Source organism: Drosophila sulfurigaster, chromosome 3 (genome assembly GCF_023558435.1).
Source record: "Drosophila sulfurigaster albostrigata strain 15112-1811.04 chromosome 3, ASM2355843v2, whole genome shotgun sequence".
NCBI classification, from domain to species: domain Eukaryota; kingdom Metazoa; phylum Arthropoda; class Insecta; order Diptera; family Drosophilidae; genus Drosophila; species Drosophila sulfurigaster.
In genome coordinates this window covers 13,969,652-13,988,938 of record NC_084883.1, presented here as the reverse complement: position 1 = coordinate 13,988,938, position 19,287 = coordinate 13,969,652, and the positions used below count along the sequence as shown (strand labels likewise).

Below are 19,287 nucleotides of genomic sequence, written 5' to 3'. Positions count from 1 at the left end.
TTGAGCCTAAAAACTTCGTTGCGTATATTAAATTTGGAAATCTTCAAATATTTATTTCTTTTTAAAATTAAACTACTTAGAATATTCAAGATCAACCCTCAGTTTATACAATCAACTGCAAAACTGTGCAGGAATCTAAATGAGAATTTGCTCTCAGAGAATTGTAGAAATTTCTGACTTAAATTCAATAAGCAAGCATGAATGTATGTTACATATTCTCGCATTTATCTCTTTCTGAACTTGTCTCTAAACACAATCAAGGACAAACTCGAATTTCCGATATATTGCTTTCACTTAAAGCTAAACAATTTGAATCTGCAATTTATACTCATGTGTTGTTCTATCTCTCGCTTTCGTTTTGCCTTTCAAGGGATATTTGAATGTATGCACATTGACTTGTCAGCAACTTTGAGGCTCATGCATTTATTGAAAATTCGGAATTTGTGTTTGTGTCATTTTTATGAATTTTATATGGGTCTATGAAACATGTACTAGCTAGGTGTTGTGTGCTGTTTGAGCTCTGCATTCAATTGAATTTGCATATTTGCACACTTGACTACAAAACACTTTTCAATGAGTTTAAATTTTTGCAAGACTTTTCGGTGACTTCAAAATTGGGGTCAGAGCCAGAAGTGATGATAATTGATGGAAAACTGCATTTGGTAAATATTTGTGCAGTGAGTTGATTGGCCAGCAAAGTGCAACAAGAAGAAGTTCGTTGCACACACAAAATGAGGCAATATTTTGCATTTGCAACCTTGATTGTCTAAATCAATTATGGCAATTATTTATATGTGAATTCGAGTACAAACAGAAATGCAAATGCGAACGCAAATACGGCCATAATTGCATTTAAACTTGCCCTAAAACCCAACACTCTCTGCACCTCAAGTTCCATATATATTGCTTTTGCCTGCGGGGCAGCCTTCAAAAATATCCGCAATGCGTTGCCACAGAGTAAGAGAGAGAGAGAGAGAGAGAGAGTGCGAGAGCTACTGACACATTTATCACGTATACGCCTTGTAATGCTGCGCATGCAGCAAATTTAATTGTTGTTTGGTCAAAGCCAGAGGCTGAAATTGCAGTTCCATGATAAATGGAATGTCGTAACTCAACTGCAAAATAACAAAAACCGCTTTGAGCTAAGACGAAAGCGAATTAAAGCGAGAATTTCTAGTTAAACTTCGATTCAAGTTCGATTTCCAGCTTGTGTATAATCGAAATAAGTAGTATAATCTTTTTTTCTATAAAATGTATTTGCAGGAAGCCTATCGCCGCTGGGTTTGCAGCACGCTTGTGCCGTATTTTGCCGAGCCCCAGGATGTTGATGCAGCACCGCCACCGCCAACAACAACAAAACCGAAAACACAACAACAAACAACAACACCAGCCGATGACCTGGCGAATCGGGGGCCAATGGCAGCGGGTGTGAAGAGCAAGCGAGCTGCGAGAAGTGCAGGCGTTCAAGCTGCTGCCGTTGTTGTTGTTGGTGTTGGTGGGAGCGATGGCATCAATGGCATCAAGCATAAATCTCAGAAATTAATCAGCAATAACAATAAATCAAATAACGGCAATAACATGAACGAGCGTCAGATTAATCAACAGCATGATGAGGACATTGAGCTCCAGCACAAAGCGACGGCGACGGCGACAGCGACGGCGACGGTAGAGAACGAAAGGGACAACGATGAGAGCGAGCGAGAGAGCGAGAGTGTGGCGCAGGCATTCTACAATGTTGTTGGCATTGGCCAGCATCAATCGCAGGCCCAGAAGCGACAACAACCACAGCCACAGCCACAGACTGCGCCGCAGTCACAGTCACAGTTGCAGTCGCAGGATAACAAGCGCAAGGACAACAACAGCAGAGCAGCCAAGGCCGGACAACAACAATTCAATAATTTCATATCGACTGCCAATAATGCGGATCCCAGCGCAGCGGATCCAGTGATATCAAAACTACAAAAGAGGTAAGTACAATATTTAATTAAAGGAATTAATTTGCAGCATTTATGCAAATAATATGTCACTTACTTCCTCATAGATCAACACGCAAGGCAGAGTTCCGTAAGCGCCGACGCATTCGACCCTGCCTCAGCGTTTGCCAAACCGTGGAACAAAAGTGCCCCTATCTGCTGCCCGCCGATCGCGCCCCCGCGCTGCCCACCCAATATGCCGGCGAGCCGACATTCGTATGCCTAGGTGAGTGCTAAAGAAAATTAAACAAAATTCAAGTACATATAATTTCGTATTGCTTGAAGAAAATTAACTTCTTGGGAATTTAGTTCCAATCTGTTGAATAATACGTAGGAAAGCTAAATAAAATCAGAGCGGTGTTTATTCTTAAAATATACCACATTAATATCCTGAAAATATACTAAAATATACCAAAATCAAATATGAATATACTGGCAAAATACTAAAATATACAAAATACTATATTCCGCATATCGATGTAGTATCATATTTAAAATATACTGAAAAAATACTAAAATATACCAAATGCTCTGTTTGGAATATCAAAACTATTAGATATAAAATATAGTTTTCAATCGGCAGTCAAACTCCCTGGCTAAATTAATCGCTGATGGACTTTCTTAGTAATGGAAAGTGCAATGTTTATTAAAATTCAATAAAAAAAAACGTTAAAGCTTGTAGGAAAATTTGACAATATTTTTGTTTGTATTCAAATATTATGATTAAATTATATCATACTAATTAAACAAAAGTCTTTAAGGAATTCTCATTTTGAACAATTTTTACAACTACAAATTGGATAAAAACAAAACTGCACATTTTTGTTTCTAAAATCGTTTTTCGTTCGGCAATGCCAAAATTGGACTGTACTCTTGTTTCTTTTCTCCACAACTTGCACACTTGTATCAATCAATTAAATTAGATTTGCATAAATGGATAAATTCTATTAAACTACTTGCAAAATAACAATCTTTGTTATACTGAACACATGTGCTTAGTTTATTACGTAAATATAATCTCAGTAAATTGAAAATGAAACGATTGAAGCAAAGGCCACTGCAGATGCTGAAAATTATGGAATAAATTAATAAACTTCCGACTTGTCTCAGAAATCATTAAATGAGATTAAATTTTCATAAATATTCAGAATATTGCACTCTGCGATTTAATAAAATTCTTTGACGTTCTTTTTACAATATTAACTTATTTTATATCGACAGATTGTAATTCACTTTGAATAAATAAATGAATAGTCGACGTATTTTATATAAAGTGTTTTTAAAATGTTAGAACAGCTTTAATAATAAGTCAGGTAGACGGAATTGAAATAAGTTTTTAATACTGATTAGTAAAGAAGATGGAATTTTATATTAGAAATAAGTTGTTATAAGATTATAAGAATAGATAATGAAATTATTAATATACATTTTATATTTGAAAGTAGTAAGTAAAGCTTTGAGTATTAGAAATAAGTTGTTATAAGATTAGATTTATACTGATTAGAATAGAAAATGAAATTATTAATATATATTTTAAGTTGTTATAAGACCAGAAGAGATTAGAATAGAAAATGAAATTATTAATATAGATTAGAAATAAGTTTATCAGATTATATTTATACTGATTAGAATATAAATTGAAATTATTGATGTATATTTTATATTAGAAATAATTTTGTAATAAGATTAGATTTATACTGATTAGAATAGAAAATGAAATTATTAATATACATTAAATATTAAAAAGTAGTAAGTAAAGCTTTGAATATTAGAAATAAGTTGTTATAAGATCAGAAGTGATTAGAATATAAATTGAAATTAATAATTTATGTTTTCTATTAGAAATAAGTTTGTTATAAGATTAGATTTAAACTGATAAGAATAGAAAATGAAGTTTTTAATATATATTTTAAGTTATTATAAGACCAGTAGTGATTACAATAGAAAATGAAATTATGAATATACATTTTAGATTAGAAATTAGTAAGTAAAGCATTGATACTCATACCTTTGTTCGCTTGCAGATCAAAATATACCCGAGACCGGCGAGCAGCTGAAGAAATCCAGCTACGGACCCAACGACTGCTGCTACAGTTACTGCAACGGACCCACAGCGGGCATCTGCACCATCTGCCAGGACTTTGCGATGCCCAACACGTCCACCAAAGCCAACGCCAACTCCAACTCCAATTCGAGTTCCAGTTCGAATGCGAGCGGACATCGTGTGCACAACATAACACTGACGATGAGCTCTCCGGCCGGGGAGCATGCACGTGCGGCGAGCGTCTCGGTGGCGCTGCGCAACGTGAGTGGGGAGAAGATGGCCGGCGGGGAGCTGTTGGAGAGATTGCCCTACTATGCACGGCATGAGAGCATCTACTATTACGACGACGATGACGATGAGGGCAGTGTTATGCCTGAGGTGGCACTATCTGACGGCTGTGCCGCGGTGCCATCGGTGAGCAGCCGCTGTGAGATACCCTACTATGCATCCGGTGTGGCGCCGTCGCCGCCAACGCAGCTGCTCGTCTGGCTGAGCGCTCTGCTCGGTCTGCTGAGCAGCTGTGGGGCAGCGAGGCAGCGCTGTGCACGTTCCCGCAGCAGCAGCAGTTCAGCCACTGGACGTGTCGACTGTGCGGCTAGCTGTCACGAGCTGTTGGCCAGTTCATCGATGTCCAGTGGGGAGCGGGAGAGGGAGCGGGAGCGGGAACGTGGCGACAGTCCAAGGCGCTGTCGAGACGGCAGCGTGAAAGGAAACGGAAGTGCAAGAAGCTTCACTGCCAGCCTGCAAGCCTGGGCCTGGGCATGGGCGTGGGCGTGGGCGTGGTCATGTTTAGGGGCATGGCTGTGGGTGTGGGTGTGGCCGGTGAATACTTATAAAGTAATGTGTAGGAAAGTGCGATATTTTAGGGGCGGCAGCAGGAGTAAATTAAAAATCGAACGCATACGCCAATGCGAAGGCGAAATGAGGTCTAGAGATAGTCGTATAATTAACTATAGAGACTTACAACAACTAATACGAATCAAGTGCAGCGATAGGAATAGAAACGCTAGAAATTATCGTTACTTCTACTACTACAACTACAACATTAACGATTGGTGGCGAAGATGGAAGTGGTTCGTCAAAGGAACCATCGCTATTGGCGCCTTATAGTGCATGCAATTAGTATGCGGTCACCTGCAGACTGCCCCACATTGCAGATTGAAGTTATATAATGTCATTAATTGTATTTCGTACTCTAGAAAATTACTCGTAATGCTAGCTAATTAAAACGAAACGAACCCCAAAACAAAAAAAAACAACAAAAAAACCAAATAAAATACAACACAAAAATGCATAAACATCAACTGCAAATTGTCAGTTGAGTGTAAAGAACATAAAGAAAAAGAACAACAAATTAAAAATGATTATATATATACATAATATTAATTATAATAATGACAGAAAAGTGCGGGTCCTTCAGCCTGAAATGAATGGAGGGGAAAAAAAAAGGAAAATGCGTATGTAATGAAATGAAAATGAAAAGGAATAACACTTTAAATATTTATGGTCCTCTTTCAAGTGAAATATAAATGAATAACAAAACCAAAAAAGAACAAAAAAAAAGAAACCAAATATGAAAAAAAGTAAAACAAAAATTATAAATCTCTATTAAAACCTAAACAAAAAATAGCATATTTTATTACAACTAGAAACAAAGAATATATTAATATTTAATTAAACAAAAAACAACTGCCACAAAAATAGGTTTTTTAGGTAAACATTAAACAAAACCAGAAAGATAAACCAAAACCACAAACAAAAACAAAGCGAAACAAAAAAAAAAAAAAACATTTAACAAAAAAGTATATACAAAAATCCAAAAAACCAAAAAACCATACATTAATATACATAGTTATAAACTTAAATAACGGCAAAGCAAAACAAAAACAAAAAAAGAAAATGAAAAGAAGGAACAGATAAAAAACGAGCAAATTTTAGGTTAGCTAAAACAAAAACAAAATGAAAGACAAAATGGATAAACTTGAAATAATATTTACAACTAGACTAATAAAATTCCAATAATAAAAAACGCATACTTACAAAATTCGCTGCATACCAAATGAATAAAAAGAATTAGTCAAATCAAATCCAAAGTAAATTAATAATAAAAAATCAGACACCAATACACAAACACATACTTGCATTCTCAGCCACTCACACACACACACACATACAATCACAATAGACAACTCATTATACAAAACTAACATAGACATAGGCCGCTTATCGAAACCATTTTCAAAAGAACATACAACATTAAAGAAATGAAAGAATAAATGAAATGAAAACCAAATATGAAACATGAGAAACTTTACTTATTGCATAAATTAGTTTTAAACAAATCAAATATTATAACATAGTCACAAAAGGAATCGATTTGATAGAAGAAGAAAACCAAAAACAAAACAAAAAATATGAAGCAAATATAATTGAAAAAGAATTAGAGGAGGAGATGGGAGAAGTAACAACCAAAAATGTGTCTAAGATTGTCTTTATTTAGTTTTAAAAAAATGAACTTTGTATAACCAAAAGAAAAAGAAAAAAACAAAAAACAATATAAAGCGCACAGTAAACTTATCTTATAAGGTTCATTGACAACATAGAAGCGGAAAATAATGACGATGAAGAAGAAGACGAAGAAGAAGTAGATGAGGAGTAAAAGGAGGAAGCAGATGAGGACGAAGAAGAAGCAGATGAAGCATATGCATACGATTATATACGAGATTAGAAAAGGGGGATCTAAAAAAAGTAAAAAGTAAAGTAAAGTAAAGTAAAGTAAAGTATAGCTTAGGTATACACAGGTAACACAACGTGCAACGTGCAACGCAGATGTAGCAACAGCAGCAACAACAACAAAACAAAAACAAAAACAACAACAACATACCTACTAAAAATAAATAGTGCATACAAATAATAATAATAAAATAAATAATGAAAATTTTTGTAATAAAGTTAACTCTATGTAGCGTACATATACATAAATGACAAAACAACAACATAAATATATATATTATATATATTTATAATTAATAATTTATCGTACATACTTGCAGCAAAACAAAACAAAAACCAAAACTTGAAACTATAGGCAAACAATAAAGAAGAAAAAAAAAGAAAAACAAAATAATAGTAAAGAAAATTGACGATGATATAACATTATGGTATATAAGTATTATATGAGAATAATTAGTTACTAATTGAAAATAAAACGATAAAACGATGTATTTGGTATTAACTAATTGCCTATTGAATTAAGCATGTACCACCAACATGACTCAACTCAACTCAACTCAACTCAACTGAACTCAACTCTCAATTCTCGAAACTCACCTCACACCTCTCGTTATTCACATATTTCACCAATTCACCTTTCCAAGTCTCGATCTACTCGCACAACTGTTTGAGAGTTTTTTCGGCACTTTGCTTTCGTTACTGTTCTTCCTTTCCACAACTACGCTCTCACACACTCTCTTACCTTTTCTCTCTCTCTCTCACTCACACACACTGTCTTTACCACGTTCTCTTTCTCTGTGTGTAGCTTCATTTTCGAAGAGGTTAAGGCACTGCAGGCAGTACTAAGAACCCGATTTTAAGAAAGATCTCTGTTTTTTTCTCTTCTTCTCACCAAACTGACGCATTACTTTAAAAAAAAAGGACAAACAAAGAAATTCTCTCTCGTGTTTTTTTGATGGTGGAGCAGCGCACATTATTGTGTGTGGTATGTTAGGTGTTGTTGTAGATAACAAACTGTAAACGTAATTAATGACAGCAGCTGAAAAAAAATGGCACTTACTTATGTAGCAGATTAATCTTGCACTCGAAACTCTATCAAACTTCCCAAGTAAACTTTTCTGTCACAGCTGAATTCAATTCTTTCTTCTCTAATATAAGCCAACTTCAGTGAGAATCATTGAACAACATTTATAAAGAGATGAACTACTAACTATGCTTAAATTCTTGATGAAACTCAAGCTCCTTGTTCCCACCTGAGCTGAACAGCTTTTGCTCCTCATTTCCATATCAATTACTCAATGCAACAGACAACCTGCTATTTGCCTTTGTAAATACACATACACGCACACGTACATGCATACACTTACACATCACACTCATACATAAACATACACATACACATACACATACAAATAAAGACAGTCAGAAAAACTCGTTGGATATAAAAAGTATGCAATGCATTTCAATTTCAATTTCGAATTCTGTTTGAATTTCTGATTAATTTATGAGAGTTCTTTGCTTATTTGTTGATTTCTGAATTTGAGATATGAGAATTTACAAAACAAAAATGAAATGAAAAACACCGAACATGTTCTCGACCTCAAATAATTATGTATGTGTGTATTTCTAATTAACTGGGAGTATGAACAAATTTAACAAACAACAACAAAAAAAAAACACAAAGTATAGAAACATATATTAAAAATGAAGAAAACACACGTTTTGAGGCGAAAAAACATTTCAAAGCGAGAGCCGCTGGCACAAATTGCGCGCATATGCAAATTGTTATGAATTATTGTGTACTTTTGTAAAACTTTTTGATATATATAATATAGTTAACATGAATAGATGCCTAAATAATAAATTAAATGTTAATTTATTTAAATGTAAACAATAAACAAAACAAAATGCAAAACCTCCCCCCCCAAAAAAACGAAACATTAGCAAAATGTTTGGCGTTGGCAAATCGATTTTTTGGCGAATGCAACATTTCTCCAATGAATGCATTCGATTCAAAAAGTTGATGATAGTATCCACATAAACTAGTTGAATGCTAATGATACGATGACGATGACGATGACGATGTTATAAATATTGCTAACGATGATTGAAACGAAAACAGAATACGGATACGGAAACGAAAACGAAGAAAAAGACGGAATAAAGCAATTCAGTATGCGGATTGTTAATTAAATTACTTTACAGCAAACATTTATATTCAAGTTTTGTGTACAAATAGTATCAATTGAGCGAATGCCATTGCATCATTTTGGACATTTCATACTCGTAATGTTAAACTCATTTCAAAGTAAAACCAAAAAAAAAACACTTGAAACCGAAAACCGAATCGAAATCGAAATCAATAAAAGAAGAAAAAACATTATGAAAAATAATTAGCACACGAAAGAGAAAACATTATATAAAAAAATAAATTAAAACAAAATATATACAATAATTTTATAAGCGATCGACAGCTGCTAAAACAACAACAACAACAACAACTCAAGAACAACAAGAAGAAGAAGCAGCTGGAAAAGTTAAGATTAAACACAAATGAAATGTTATGTCAAGGTAGCAATTATTTTTTACAAAAACCCAAAAAAAAAACGAAACAAAAAAAAAAACACAAATAAAAAATACCTATTTAATGTATGTAAAGAAAAAAATTAAAATAAAAATGAGTACGGAAAATTTTAAAAAGAGGGAAACGCAAAAACCAAAATTCTTTTTAGGCCACAAACAAAACGAAATTACATAATTTATGTGCCAAGCGAGAAATTATTCTATGTATCGTATTTGATATCATCACCAAAGCGAGCACACACAAAAAGTACTTATAAATAAATACATAAAAAAAAACAAAACTAAAAGAGAAAAAACAAACAAAAAAAAAGATGAAAAGAAAAACACACAAAAAAAAAAACTCATGTCAAATTTAATTAAATGCAAACATAAACTTTAAAGCGAATGCAAATGAGCGCATGCAGACGATTTAAAATACTCGATTAAAACAAGTATTTCAAAGCGTGTGTGCACTGCCTCCCCCCCCCCTACTCTCTCCCAACACCAACACCCAACCCACCCCACCCCACTCAAAAAAACACTGTAAACTCTCACTCTCTCTCGAGATGCCAACTAACAGTTTGTTGTTAGTTCAAATAATAAAAATAATAATAATAATACTTATAATAATACACGAGAAATTATTAAGAGAACAGCTAAGAACTTTAAATAAAACTAAAACCTAAAAAAAAACGGAGAAAAGTAACGAGATATTAAAAGAAATGAAAAAGTAAAGGAAAAACACAATTGAAAAAAAAAAAAAAAACAAAACTAAGTAAAACTCAACTGAAATCTTCTGTACTTGTTAATTAACAACAACAAAATGCCACATAGAGAAAGAAACAAAATGAATAATAAATTTAAACAAACTATAAACCGAATTCAACTGAGACGCCTAAGGAGATACTTTCGTAAAGAGTTCCCCAAAAATCCCTAGACAAAAAAAAACAAACATAAAATGAAAGAGGAATTACCACCCTCCCCTCCCATCCCCCCACAAAAAAAACCAAAAAAAAAAAACATTCTAAGCAGCAGTTAAACGATTTAAGTCTAAAATGAAATGCAAAAGAGAAATGAAGGTAAATCGTATCTACAATTGAGAGCAGATAATGTAATAGTAATACTATGTAATAATATTAATAATAATATAATAATAATAATATGAAACAACTGGCATAATTATGGTAATTGTAAAATAATTAAACAATGACGTAAACGTGAAAAAAAGTGAAAATAATAAAAATAAATTGTTGTTATTGAATGTATTTGTATAGAAAATTATTATGATTATGACGATGAATAATAAATGATTACAAATAATAATTATTGTTCGAAAAACGAAAAACCACAACCAAAAAAAAAATCCACAAAAAAAATCCCAAAAAAAAACAAATAATATATATACATATATATATGAGAAAATCGACTGGCTTCATTTCAACTCTCTGCAGGATTAATCCTTCCACCTAGCAGCTAGTGTCATTGGGCTATAACAGGCGCTTTGACCCGCATTGGCAACGCCAACTTTGCGTGAACATTACGCGATTCGCTTGCGAATTAGCAACTTTCACTTTTTTCTTAGTAGAAGTAGAAAAATGGCTGAACTACTTGGTGCCGAAGGGGGGGCGACTCAGGAGGAGCCAAAAGGAGCCAAATGAGCCTCGGAGGCAAGGTCCGATGTCGGTCGGTCGGTCTGTCGGTCGTTTTGTCGTTTGGTCGGGCGGGTGGCCGAAGTCGTTGCTGCTTGCTGTTTTCCGAAGTGGCCTCCTTCAGGTGTCGAGGCGGCTGTCAGTGTGCCGCTGTTTCAGATTCGTTTCAACTCGCGAAAGGGAAAGTTCGAGCAGCGGATGAAGCTGCCGCCGTTGCCGCCTGCCTGCTCGCTGCTTGCCACTGGCCGCTAGTCAACTGCCACTTGCCACTCGCCACTTACAACCTGCCACAATTGCGTGCCTCGAAACCAAGTCCAAGTGCGAGTCTTCGCGTACGCATTCCACGAGTGTGTCGTGTTGTGTTCTACGTTGTGCTGTGTTTTGTGCTCTGTTGTGTGCTGTTCAAATATTTGCACAGGCAACACGGATAAACGTTAACGTTAACGAGCTGACGGTCAAGCTGCTGCACAGTTTTTGTCCACAGCACAGTTTACGGCTTGAATTTTGCGGTTTGTTTTGCATACTTTTAGGCGCCCATCAACAAAGGTATATTTTGTATGTGTTTGTGTGTGTTTACCAGCAACAACAACAACAGCAACAAAAAACGAAATGAAAACAAGCAAAATACGTGTGCGGAAACTAATTACAAATTACATGACAACGTTTTAGCCATGTCAGCTCATCGCTATGCTATGCAACCTAATTATGGCCAACAGCATCAATTGACAGCCAACACGACTTTGTACTTCATTTCGACTGTTTATTTCAGAGAACGTCGCGCATAATCATAGACCCCAGGGCCAAAAGGTCAAATTTAATGGAAATTGACACACACTCAAATAATGTGTGAAACGAAACTCTTTTTTTGTTTTTGTCTCTTCCTCAGTCGAACATTGTCGCCATAAGTTGTATGCTAATCTTTTTTGATTGGATTTAAAATCAATTTACTAAGCTCAACTTAAAGTCGAGTATAAACATATCGCAAAAGTCGCAACGGTGAAACTTTCGAAAACTTTTCAAGTGCTGCTGCTACACGTTGTAGGTATTTGTTCTGAAACTTAATATAAACATTCCGAGTTGAGTATAGTTTAAAAGTTCAGTTCAGAGTTATTTTCAAGTGAAAACATTTAAACTGTGTTTTTAAATTTAATGCAACGCACACGGAGTGAATTTATAGCTTTTACTAATTGTTCGAAACAGCAATATTTTCAATGCTGCCTTAGGTGCAGCTCAATTTTAGTAAGATTTACTGTCAAATACAGCTAAAAGATATTGTTGGAAAGATACTTGACATTAATAATAATTATAGTTTGGGGAATAGATTTATTGGCTAACAAGGATAATCTAATATGAAATGGATGTTAATTTTGATTTAGTTCTCCTTGCTGAATTCTCTCAAAAATATGACAATTCAAATGTGCAGCCTAAGCATTGATTGTTGACTAATTCTTTGAATCATTAAGTTTATATATGTACTATATAACATATGTATAGTAAAGTATATTATAATATATAGTATAGTGGGGTATATTGTACAGTATAGTATAGTACAGTATAGTATAGTATAACATAGTATAGCATATATGTACCTTAAAAATAATCTTTTAAAAGTTATATAGGACAATAAATTACGTAATATATAAAGATAGTTTTCTGTTAAAAAATATTAGTCCTACCTCATTATTATACTATAGTATTGTGTAGTCAAGTATATAAGAGTATAGTATAGGATAGTATAGCATATACCTTAAAAATCATCTTTAAATCATCTAAAGTTCTTTAGGACAATAAATTATGTAATATTCAAGATAGTTCTCTGGTAATAAACATTAGACCTATAATCATTTTTATACTATAGTATTGTGTAGTAAAGTATAGTAGAGTATAGTATAGGATAATAGTAGAGCATATAACTTAAAAATAATGTTTAATAATGTTCTTTAGGACAACAAATGACGTAATCTAAAAGAAAATTCTTCAGCAATAAATATAAGTCCAACCTCATTATTGAACAGTCTAAAGAAAATAAGCACTCTAGCGTTCATATTTCTATATTATCTAGATAATCTTGGCACGTTTCCAATCGATAAATCTATGGAAAATAACTGAAGAAGTAACGCAATATATTTAAAGCAACTCGCCGTTAAACGTTGTGCAATTCATTAATATATTTAACAGATTCTGACAAATTGCTGGCCATTAACTCTACAGCACACACATACATACACACACACAGACATACACACACATTCCAACGCATGTTTGAAAACTCATTCGCAGATATAAATGTAATGCGAGGAGGAAACGTGACTAAAATTACTTTAAAAAAGAGAAACGCAGAAAATGAAATGATTTAAAAATGTTGCAAACAGCAAAGCGGGGCAACCGGGCAACGCTGCCGGCGGCAGCAACGTTAATCAGCACTCTTATTCTCGCTGCATTAATAATTCAAACGCAAGAACAACATCAACAAGCAACGTCGCCGCCGCCGCCTCAGCCACAACCGAATGCGGCGAATAAAGCTCAGCCAGTTCACGAACCCAATGTTGAGGCGCACCGCGCTGTGGTGAATAACGCTTCAGTCGAGACGCGCAGTGGTGAGTATACGAATGTCAGCCTAGGCAAGTGATTTGTTTGTGGATTGGTGGAGAGGTGAATTAAGCTTAGTACGCACAATCTTGTTAAAAATTGTGCATGTAAATTGGTAAGCAAAGCAGATTTATGAAAAAAGAGAATCGCAAGGCAAAATGGTGAATGAAACTTATTAGGTACAATCTTGTAGAAATGGGGCATTCAAATTAAAAAGCAAAACAAATTCATCAAAAGAGAGAAACTCAGTTCAAAATACTGATTGAAACTTATTACGTACTATCTTAGAGAAAATTACAATCTTATAGGAAATTATTTACAATATCTTATTATTGTAAACACAAATTAAAAAAATAAAATTGATTTATGGGAAGAAAGAAATCCAAATCAAAATTTTGAATAAATTACATACAACCTTATAGAAATTGTTAACACAAATTAATAAGCAAAACTGATTTATATGAAGAAAAAAAATGTGGGGAAAAGAAGGTATAGTTATTGGTTATGTATTGTTTATATTATTGGACACAACGACTCGGGTGAATTCTGTTATTGCACTGAAGTTTACTTCCTAAAGTCCTAGCTAACAAATTTTCTTATCTCTAAGGGACCATTCCAGCATATAGGAACCCTTTTCTATTTTTATCTTTATGTATATACATATATAATATGTATGTATATATATATGTTGCATCACAATATGAACATTTGACATCCTCACGTGCATTGTCAAGTAGTTAAATATAGCATGTCACAACGGAGTGTGCTTGAGATACATTATCTTGTTTGTCCTGTGTCACTATGAAATATACATAACACCATATGGTGATATATTTATTTAGTCTTAGGCTAACTCAGTGCACTGTGGCATGCTCAAGGTTGAATAGCTAAAATGTAAGGAATTAAACGATAAGTTCAATGTACCACTTCATATATATATCTACTTTATATAATATTGAAACTTAAATATTCTTATATGCAATGAGCAATAATATAACATTTTCTATAAATTGTCAACGCTTCAGTGCTGCTATGTAAAAAGAAGAACTTAAAATTTCATTTTAAATTTATATGCATACTTGGTATACTATAAATTCATATCTTAGTATACTTGTTTATCACCCTTAACTTTGCCATTCCACTATGAAATTTCAGCAAATGATACAGTGCAACGATTGCCTCGCAGCGTTTTCCATGTACGTTGGAATCCCAATGAGAAGTTCATTGTGGAGAGCCGAGAGAGTCCGGCGATTAACTCCTCGAAACTGGCGCCACCTCCACGCCTAAAGGTGTCGAAGAACACGAAGTTAACGCTTAGTCCAAAGCTGTATCTATGTCACGACAAGTATGCGGAGCAGTGTCACAATAAAACAGCTGCTTTCAGGCAGCGCATTGTGCAGGTCTTTGAGCGTTCGATGAAGGAGAATCTCAACGAATCCAATCATTACAATGTGGACTATAAGCCAGTGTTTGGCGACAGCTTTGAGGAGCAGTATTATCCCTCCACGTGTTTAGTTATGGAGGCGGGAGTGCGTGTGCTACGACGCAAGGATGAGCCCTTTAATAAGCTGCCCTTTGGTCGCCTGTTTCCGCGTCAGAAACTCTTTCGCGATGCCAAGAACATCAAGAGCTGTGCAATTGTGTCAAGTGCTGGCTCACTGGCCGGCTCTAAGCTGGGGCGATTCATAGGTGAGGAAGGGAGAGATAAAGAGAGAGAAAGAGAGAGAGAGAGAGAGTGCGACTAGGAAGAGCTGTAAATCATCAATAATCGATTCGCTTGTCTACTCCAATTACATTACACTAGATACGCACGACATCGTGATGAGATTCAATCACGCGCCAACCCGAGGACACGAGGTGGATGTTGGCAGCAAAACCACAATACGTGTTGTGAATTCCCAAGTAGGTTGCCAACTGCATTTAACTGCAGTTCCGCTAATCCCCAATCGTCAATCAACATCACATTTGTTTCCAGGTGGTTACCAAGCCCGAGTTTGACTTTGCGCATGCGCCCATCTTTCGCAACGTGACCATCGCCGCCTGGGATCCCGGTCGCTACAATGGCACCCTCGAGGATTGGCTGACGAGTGCCGACTACGATCTGTTCACCAACTATGAGATCTATCGCCGTCGGTATCCCAAATCACGCGCCTTCCTCATCGATCCGCATTCGGTGTGGCGCCTCTGGCAGAGTCTGCAAATGTTTGCCGGCAATCGCGTCATTCGTCGTAATCCGCCCAGTTCCGGGTTCATAGGTGACTAACTGCAAGCAAAACTTTTTATCAAGCGTCAGCAATTGCATAATTTAATTTATTATCACACCATTGACAAGGCTTGGCGCTGCTGTTGCCTCATTGCCCCCAGGTGGACTTTGTCGAATATGTGCCCTCGACGCGACTCAACGGACGTTGTCACTACTACAGCAAAGAGGTGAGTGAACTGGAGCAGCTTTTTATACCCGGTACCTATAAGGTAAAAGGGTATTATAAGTTTGTGACTGCAGGAAAGGTATGTAACGGGCTAGAGAAGGCAAATCTGACCCCACAAAGTATATTTATTCTTGATTAGCATTAACATCCGAAACAGAATAGGGATGTTCCTCCGTCTGTTTGTCCGTCTGTCCGTCTGTCCGTATGAACACCTATATCTCAGAGACTATAAGATATAGACGTATTATTTCTTTGCGACAGAACTTGTTATGTTTTCACGTATATCTAGTTTGTTTCAAATTTTTGCCACGCCTACTCCCGCCCCCCGTAAATCAATAAAAATCGAACAACAAGCCTAATTTTAAAGCTAGAGTTGCGATTATCGGTACGTACAATAAAAACTTCAGTATTATTGATTCCTGAAAATTTAAAATTTTTAGAAGGTATTTAATATATACTTTTGTGTAGGGAAAACGCCAACTACAATCGGGTTTTAGTTGATTTGGCTGACAATCTGGTATATTTTAGAATATATGGTATTTTTTAAATGTGGTACTGTATAAATATACCAAATATGAATTTAGTATATTTTTTAGTATTTTATGGTATATTGATTTGGAATATTAAAATTCAAATTCATACCGATTAATGTTTTGTTTTTGTTGAAAATATATGAATTTAGTATATTTTTAGTATTTTGCAGTATATTGATTTGGTATATTAAATTTCAAATTCATACCGAATAATGTTTTGCTTTTATTGGAAATGGTTAGCGGGTATCTCACAGTAGAGCACACTCGACTGCAGCTTTCTCACTTTTTTAATTTAATCATATTTCACACTTCTGTCTGTCACTTTTTTCAGATGAACTCCGCCTGTACTTTTGGCTCGTGGCATCCCTTAGCAGCCGAGAAACTGATGGCGCTGGACATGAATGTGGCTGATGATATGTCCGTCTTCCAGTTTGGCATATTACGTATACGTCGACCGGACAAGCTGCTCTGTGGCTTCAACTTTTTCGGCTACTGATGGGATCGCGAACACACAGCCAGCAGCTGTCGTCAGGTTCCATTGGGGACAATCAACGTGCATTTAATCAAGCGGTTTTCACACAAGCGAACAACTCATGTTTCAAGTAGCTTAAAGAGTCATGCTGCAGTTGCTGCAGTAGTATTTGCAATTAATAAACTTGTATTTGCCTATACTCCCGTAGGAGTGTGTGCGATTGTGGGTGTGGCAGAGCAGCTCACTACAGAGCAGCTCAGGCGGAAGTCGGAACACCCTTGAGGCCTGAGACGGTGGCGAATCGCCCACGCAAAACGCTCTTAACAGACAATGGAGCCAGTTAAGTGCATGTCGCACTTGAATTTGATTGTTGGTTTGTTTGTTTCCAGCGCATCCCGCGAAGCCACAAAGGCAACTACAGTAACTTTTAAGGAGTTGCGCAAGATGCTGGACTGGGGTATACCTTAGGAAAATTAATTGACTTGAGAGAAGTTCTTAAATGAATCAACTTAAGTTTATTTATTCACCACTACTAATTGTAGATAGTTAAAAGCTTCGAATCTTAGAAAATTTTATCTTGATTAGAACAGAGATATTTATTTATTTAGCACTATTAATTTTAGAGGTTTGAGAGCTTAGAATTTAAGATAATTTAATCTTGAGTAGAGCAGAGATACTTTTAACTTTTTAGGAGTTAGGGAAACTTGTCTGAAATTTACCCTATGAAAATCACTTTAAATGGAAGTGAGAATTTTAAAGAACTTCGCTTAAATTGAAGGACATTTCATTTTGCTTTCATTAAAAGTTGGTCAAAGACTCTCATAGTATTTAAGAACTATAAACACTAGTAAATTTTGCATATACAACATTTGAGTCGAAATTTGCTTGGTTATTGATATAGAAGAAAGATTCGTTTTCTCTCAGTCGCTGCAAAGAACTAGAAAGATGCTTTACAAAAAAAAACACTAGAAAAAAATACAGTTTAGATTTGAATAAATGAGTTAGCTGAACTATTGATCTTTATTTGCTGAATCTTTAGACAGCTTATTTATTTAAAGGTTAGCTATAATTAAAATTAATACTAACGCTATTGGTAAAGCAATGACAGCGAAGGCCTTCAGCTTATTTTAAGCAGCTTAAAGCTGAAGCTTAAAAGAACTATATATTCTTTAAAGAAAGACAAACTTCAAGTTGAATAAACGAGTTAAATGCATATTAAGTTAATAATAAGAATTGAAGCAGCATCAGCATACAGGCAAATATTTATTAAAATATCAGTCAATTTTAATGAGAAATAGTGTGGGAAAGTTCTTACCCTAGGTGCCTCGTCAAATATGCCCACAAGATGTGCACTTTTGCAGGGTATTCCACTGACTGCTGCATGTTTTAGCCATTAAATGCCATAACTGTTGTCTACACAACGACCTGAGCGAAATATAAGCGTATGTAAGTATGATGATTTCTGCAACACAGGAACACAGCGGAGTTTATGGATTGAGGGCGGGACAGAGAGTTGCTGAGACTAAGACTGAGACTGAGACTGAGACCGGGGCTGGGGCATTGCTCATTAATACGTGCTGCGGCGTCGGAGACGTGATGGGCATGCAAACTGAACAGAAGCGAGAAGTAGAAGTCAAGAAGAACCAGCCCCGAAAAAAAAGAAACACAGAAGAGCAGACGCAAAGCAAGTCAAATAACACAAACAACAATGAACAACAAAAATGATGATGGCACTTGCAGTACGCGGCGTATGCGCAATATCTCTCTCTGTTATTACCAACAACAGCAGCAACCACAGCAGCAGCAGTGCAGGGAGGCAATTAAATAAAATATACTCGTATATGGCCAAAATAAACATTTAACTTGAACATTTAAACGACGAACGCATTGAACCAGGAAAAAAGTGCTTAAACAACAACCGAAAGTTATGGCCCCCAAAAAGGGCGCAGCATCATTTCAACAGTTTTCAACTCCATCAATCATTCCATCGCACCACAAACAGAGAGAGAAAGAGAGAGAGGGAGAGAAATGTGCTAGCAAATGCTATCAAAATAATGTCCAAGCGTCCAGCACAGAGAAAGAGAAAGAGAGAGAGAGAAGGAGAGAGAGCGTCATGTGAAATTGGGCAGGTATGCAGCCAACGAGGGAAGTTCAAAAACCTTCTCTTTTGGGATAATAATCAAATAAAAGTTCATCTAACTCGAAAAACTGCAGCTCGCATTCATTATACTCGCATGTTGTGTGCGTGTGTGTGTGTGTGTGTGTGAGTGTTTCAACAATTTTTACTACCAACATCCATTTAA

At 35.6% G+C, this 19,287-nt stretch overlaps 2 protein-coding genes across 3 annotated transcripts in view; both read left to right on the top strand.

Moving 5' to 3' along the window:
- LOC133843444 (uncharacterized) overlaps positions 1-10,083 on the top strand; it is a 55,672-nt gene extending 45,589 nt beyond the window's left edge. For both annotated transcript variants that reach the window (XM_062277001.1, XM_062277000.1), the window contains exons 4-6: positions 1,264-1,967; positions 2,042-2,199; positions 3,998-10,083. In XM_062277001.1, the coding sequence (XP_062132985.1) occupies positions 1,264-1,967; positions 2,042-2,199; positions 3,998-5,127 (1,992 nt within the window). In that variant the 3' untranslated portion in view covers positions 5,128-10,083. The remainder of the gene's footprint in view (positions 1-1,263; positions 1,968-2,041; positions 2,200-3,997) is intronic.
- Positions 10,084-11,058: 975 nt separating this feature from the next.
- On the top strand, positions 11,059-17,407 carry LOC133843448 (beta-galactoside alpha-2,6-sialyltransferase 1). Its single transcript, XM_062277015.1, has 7 exons — positions 11,059-11,507; positions 13,242-13,558; positions 14,706-15,239; positions 15,355-15,452; positions 15,526-15,805; positions 15,883-15,980; positions 16,844-17,407. The coding sequence occupies exons 2-7, from the start codon at positions 13,321-13,323 to the stop codon at positions 17,006-17,008; spliced, it is 1,413 nt and encodes a 470-aa protein (XP_062132999.1). The 5' UTR covers positions 11,059-11,507; positions 13,242-13,320; the 3' UTR covers positions 17,009-17,407.
- The last annotated feature ends 1,880 nt before the right edge of the window (positions 17,408-19,287 follow it).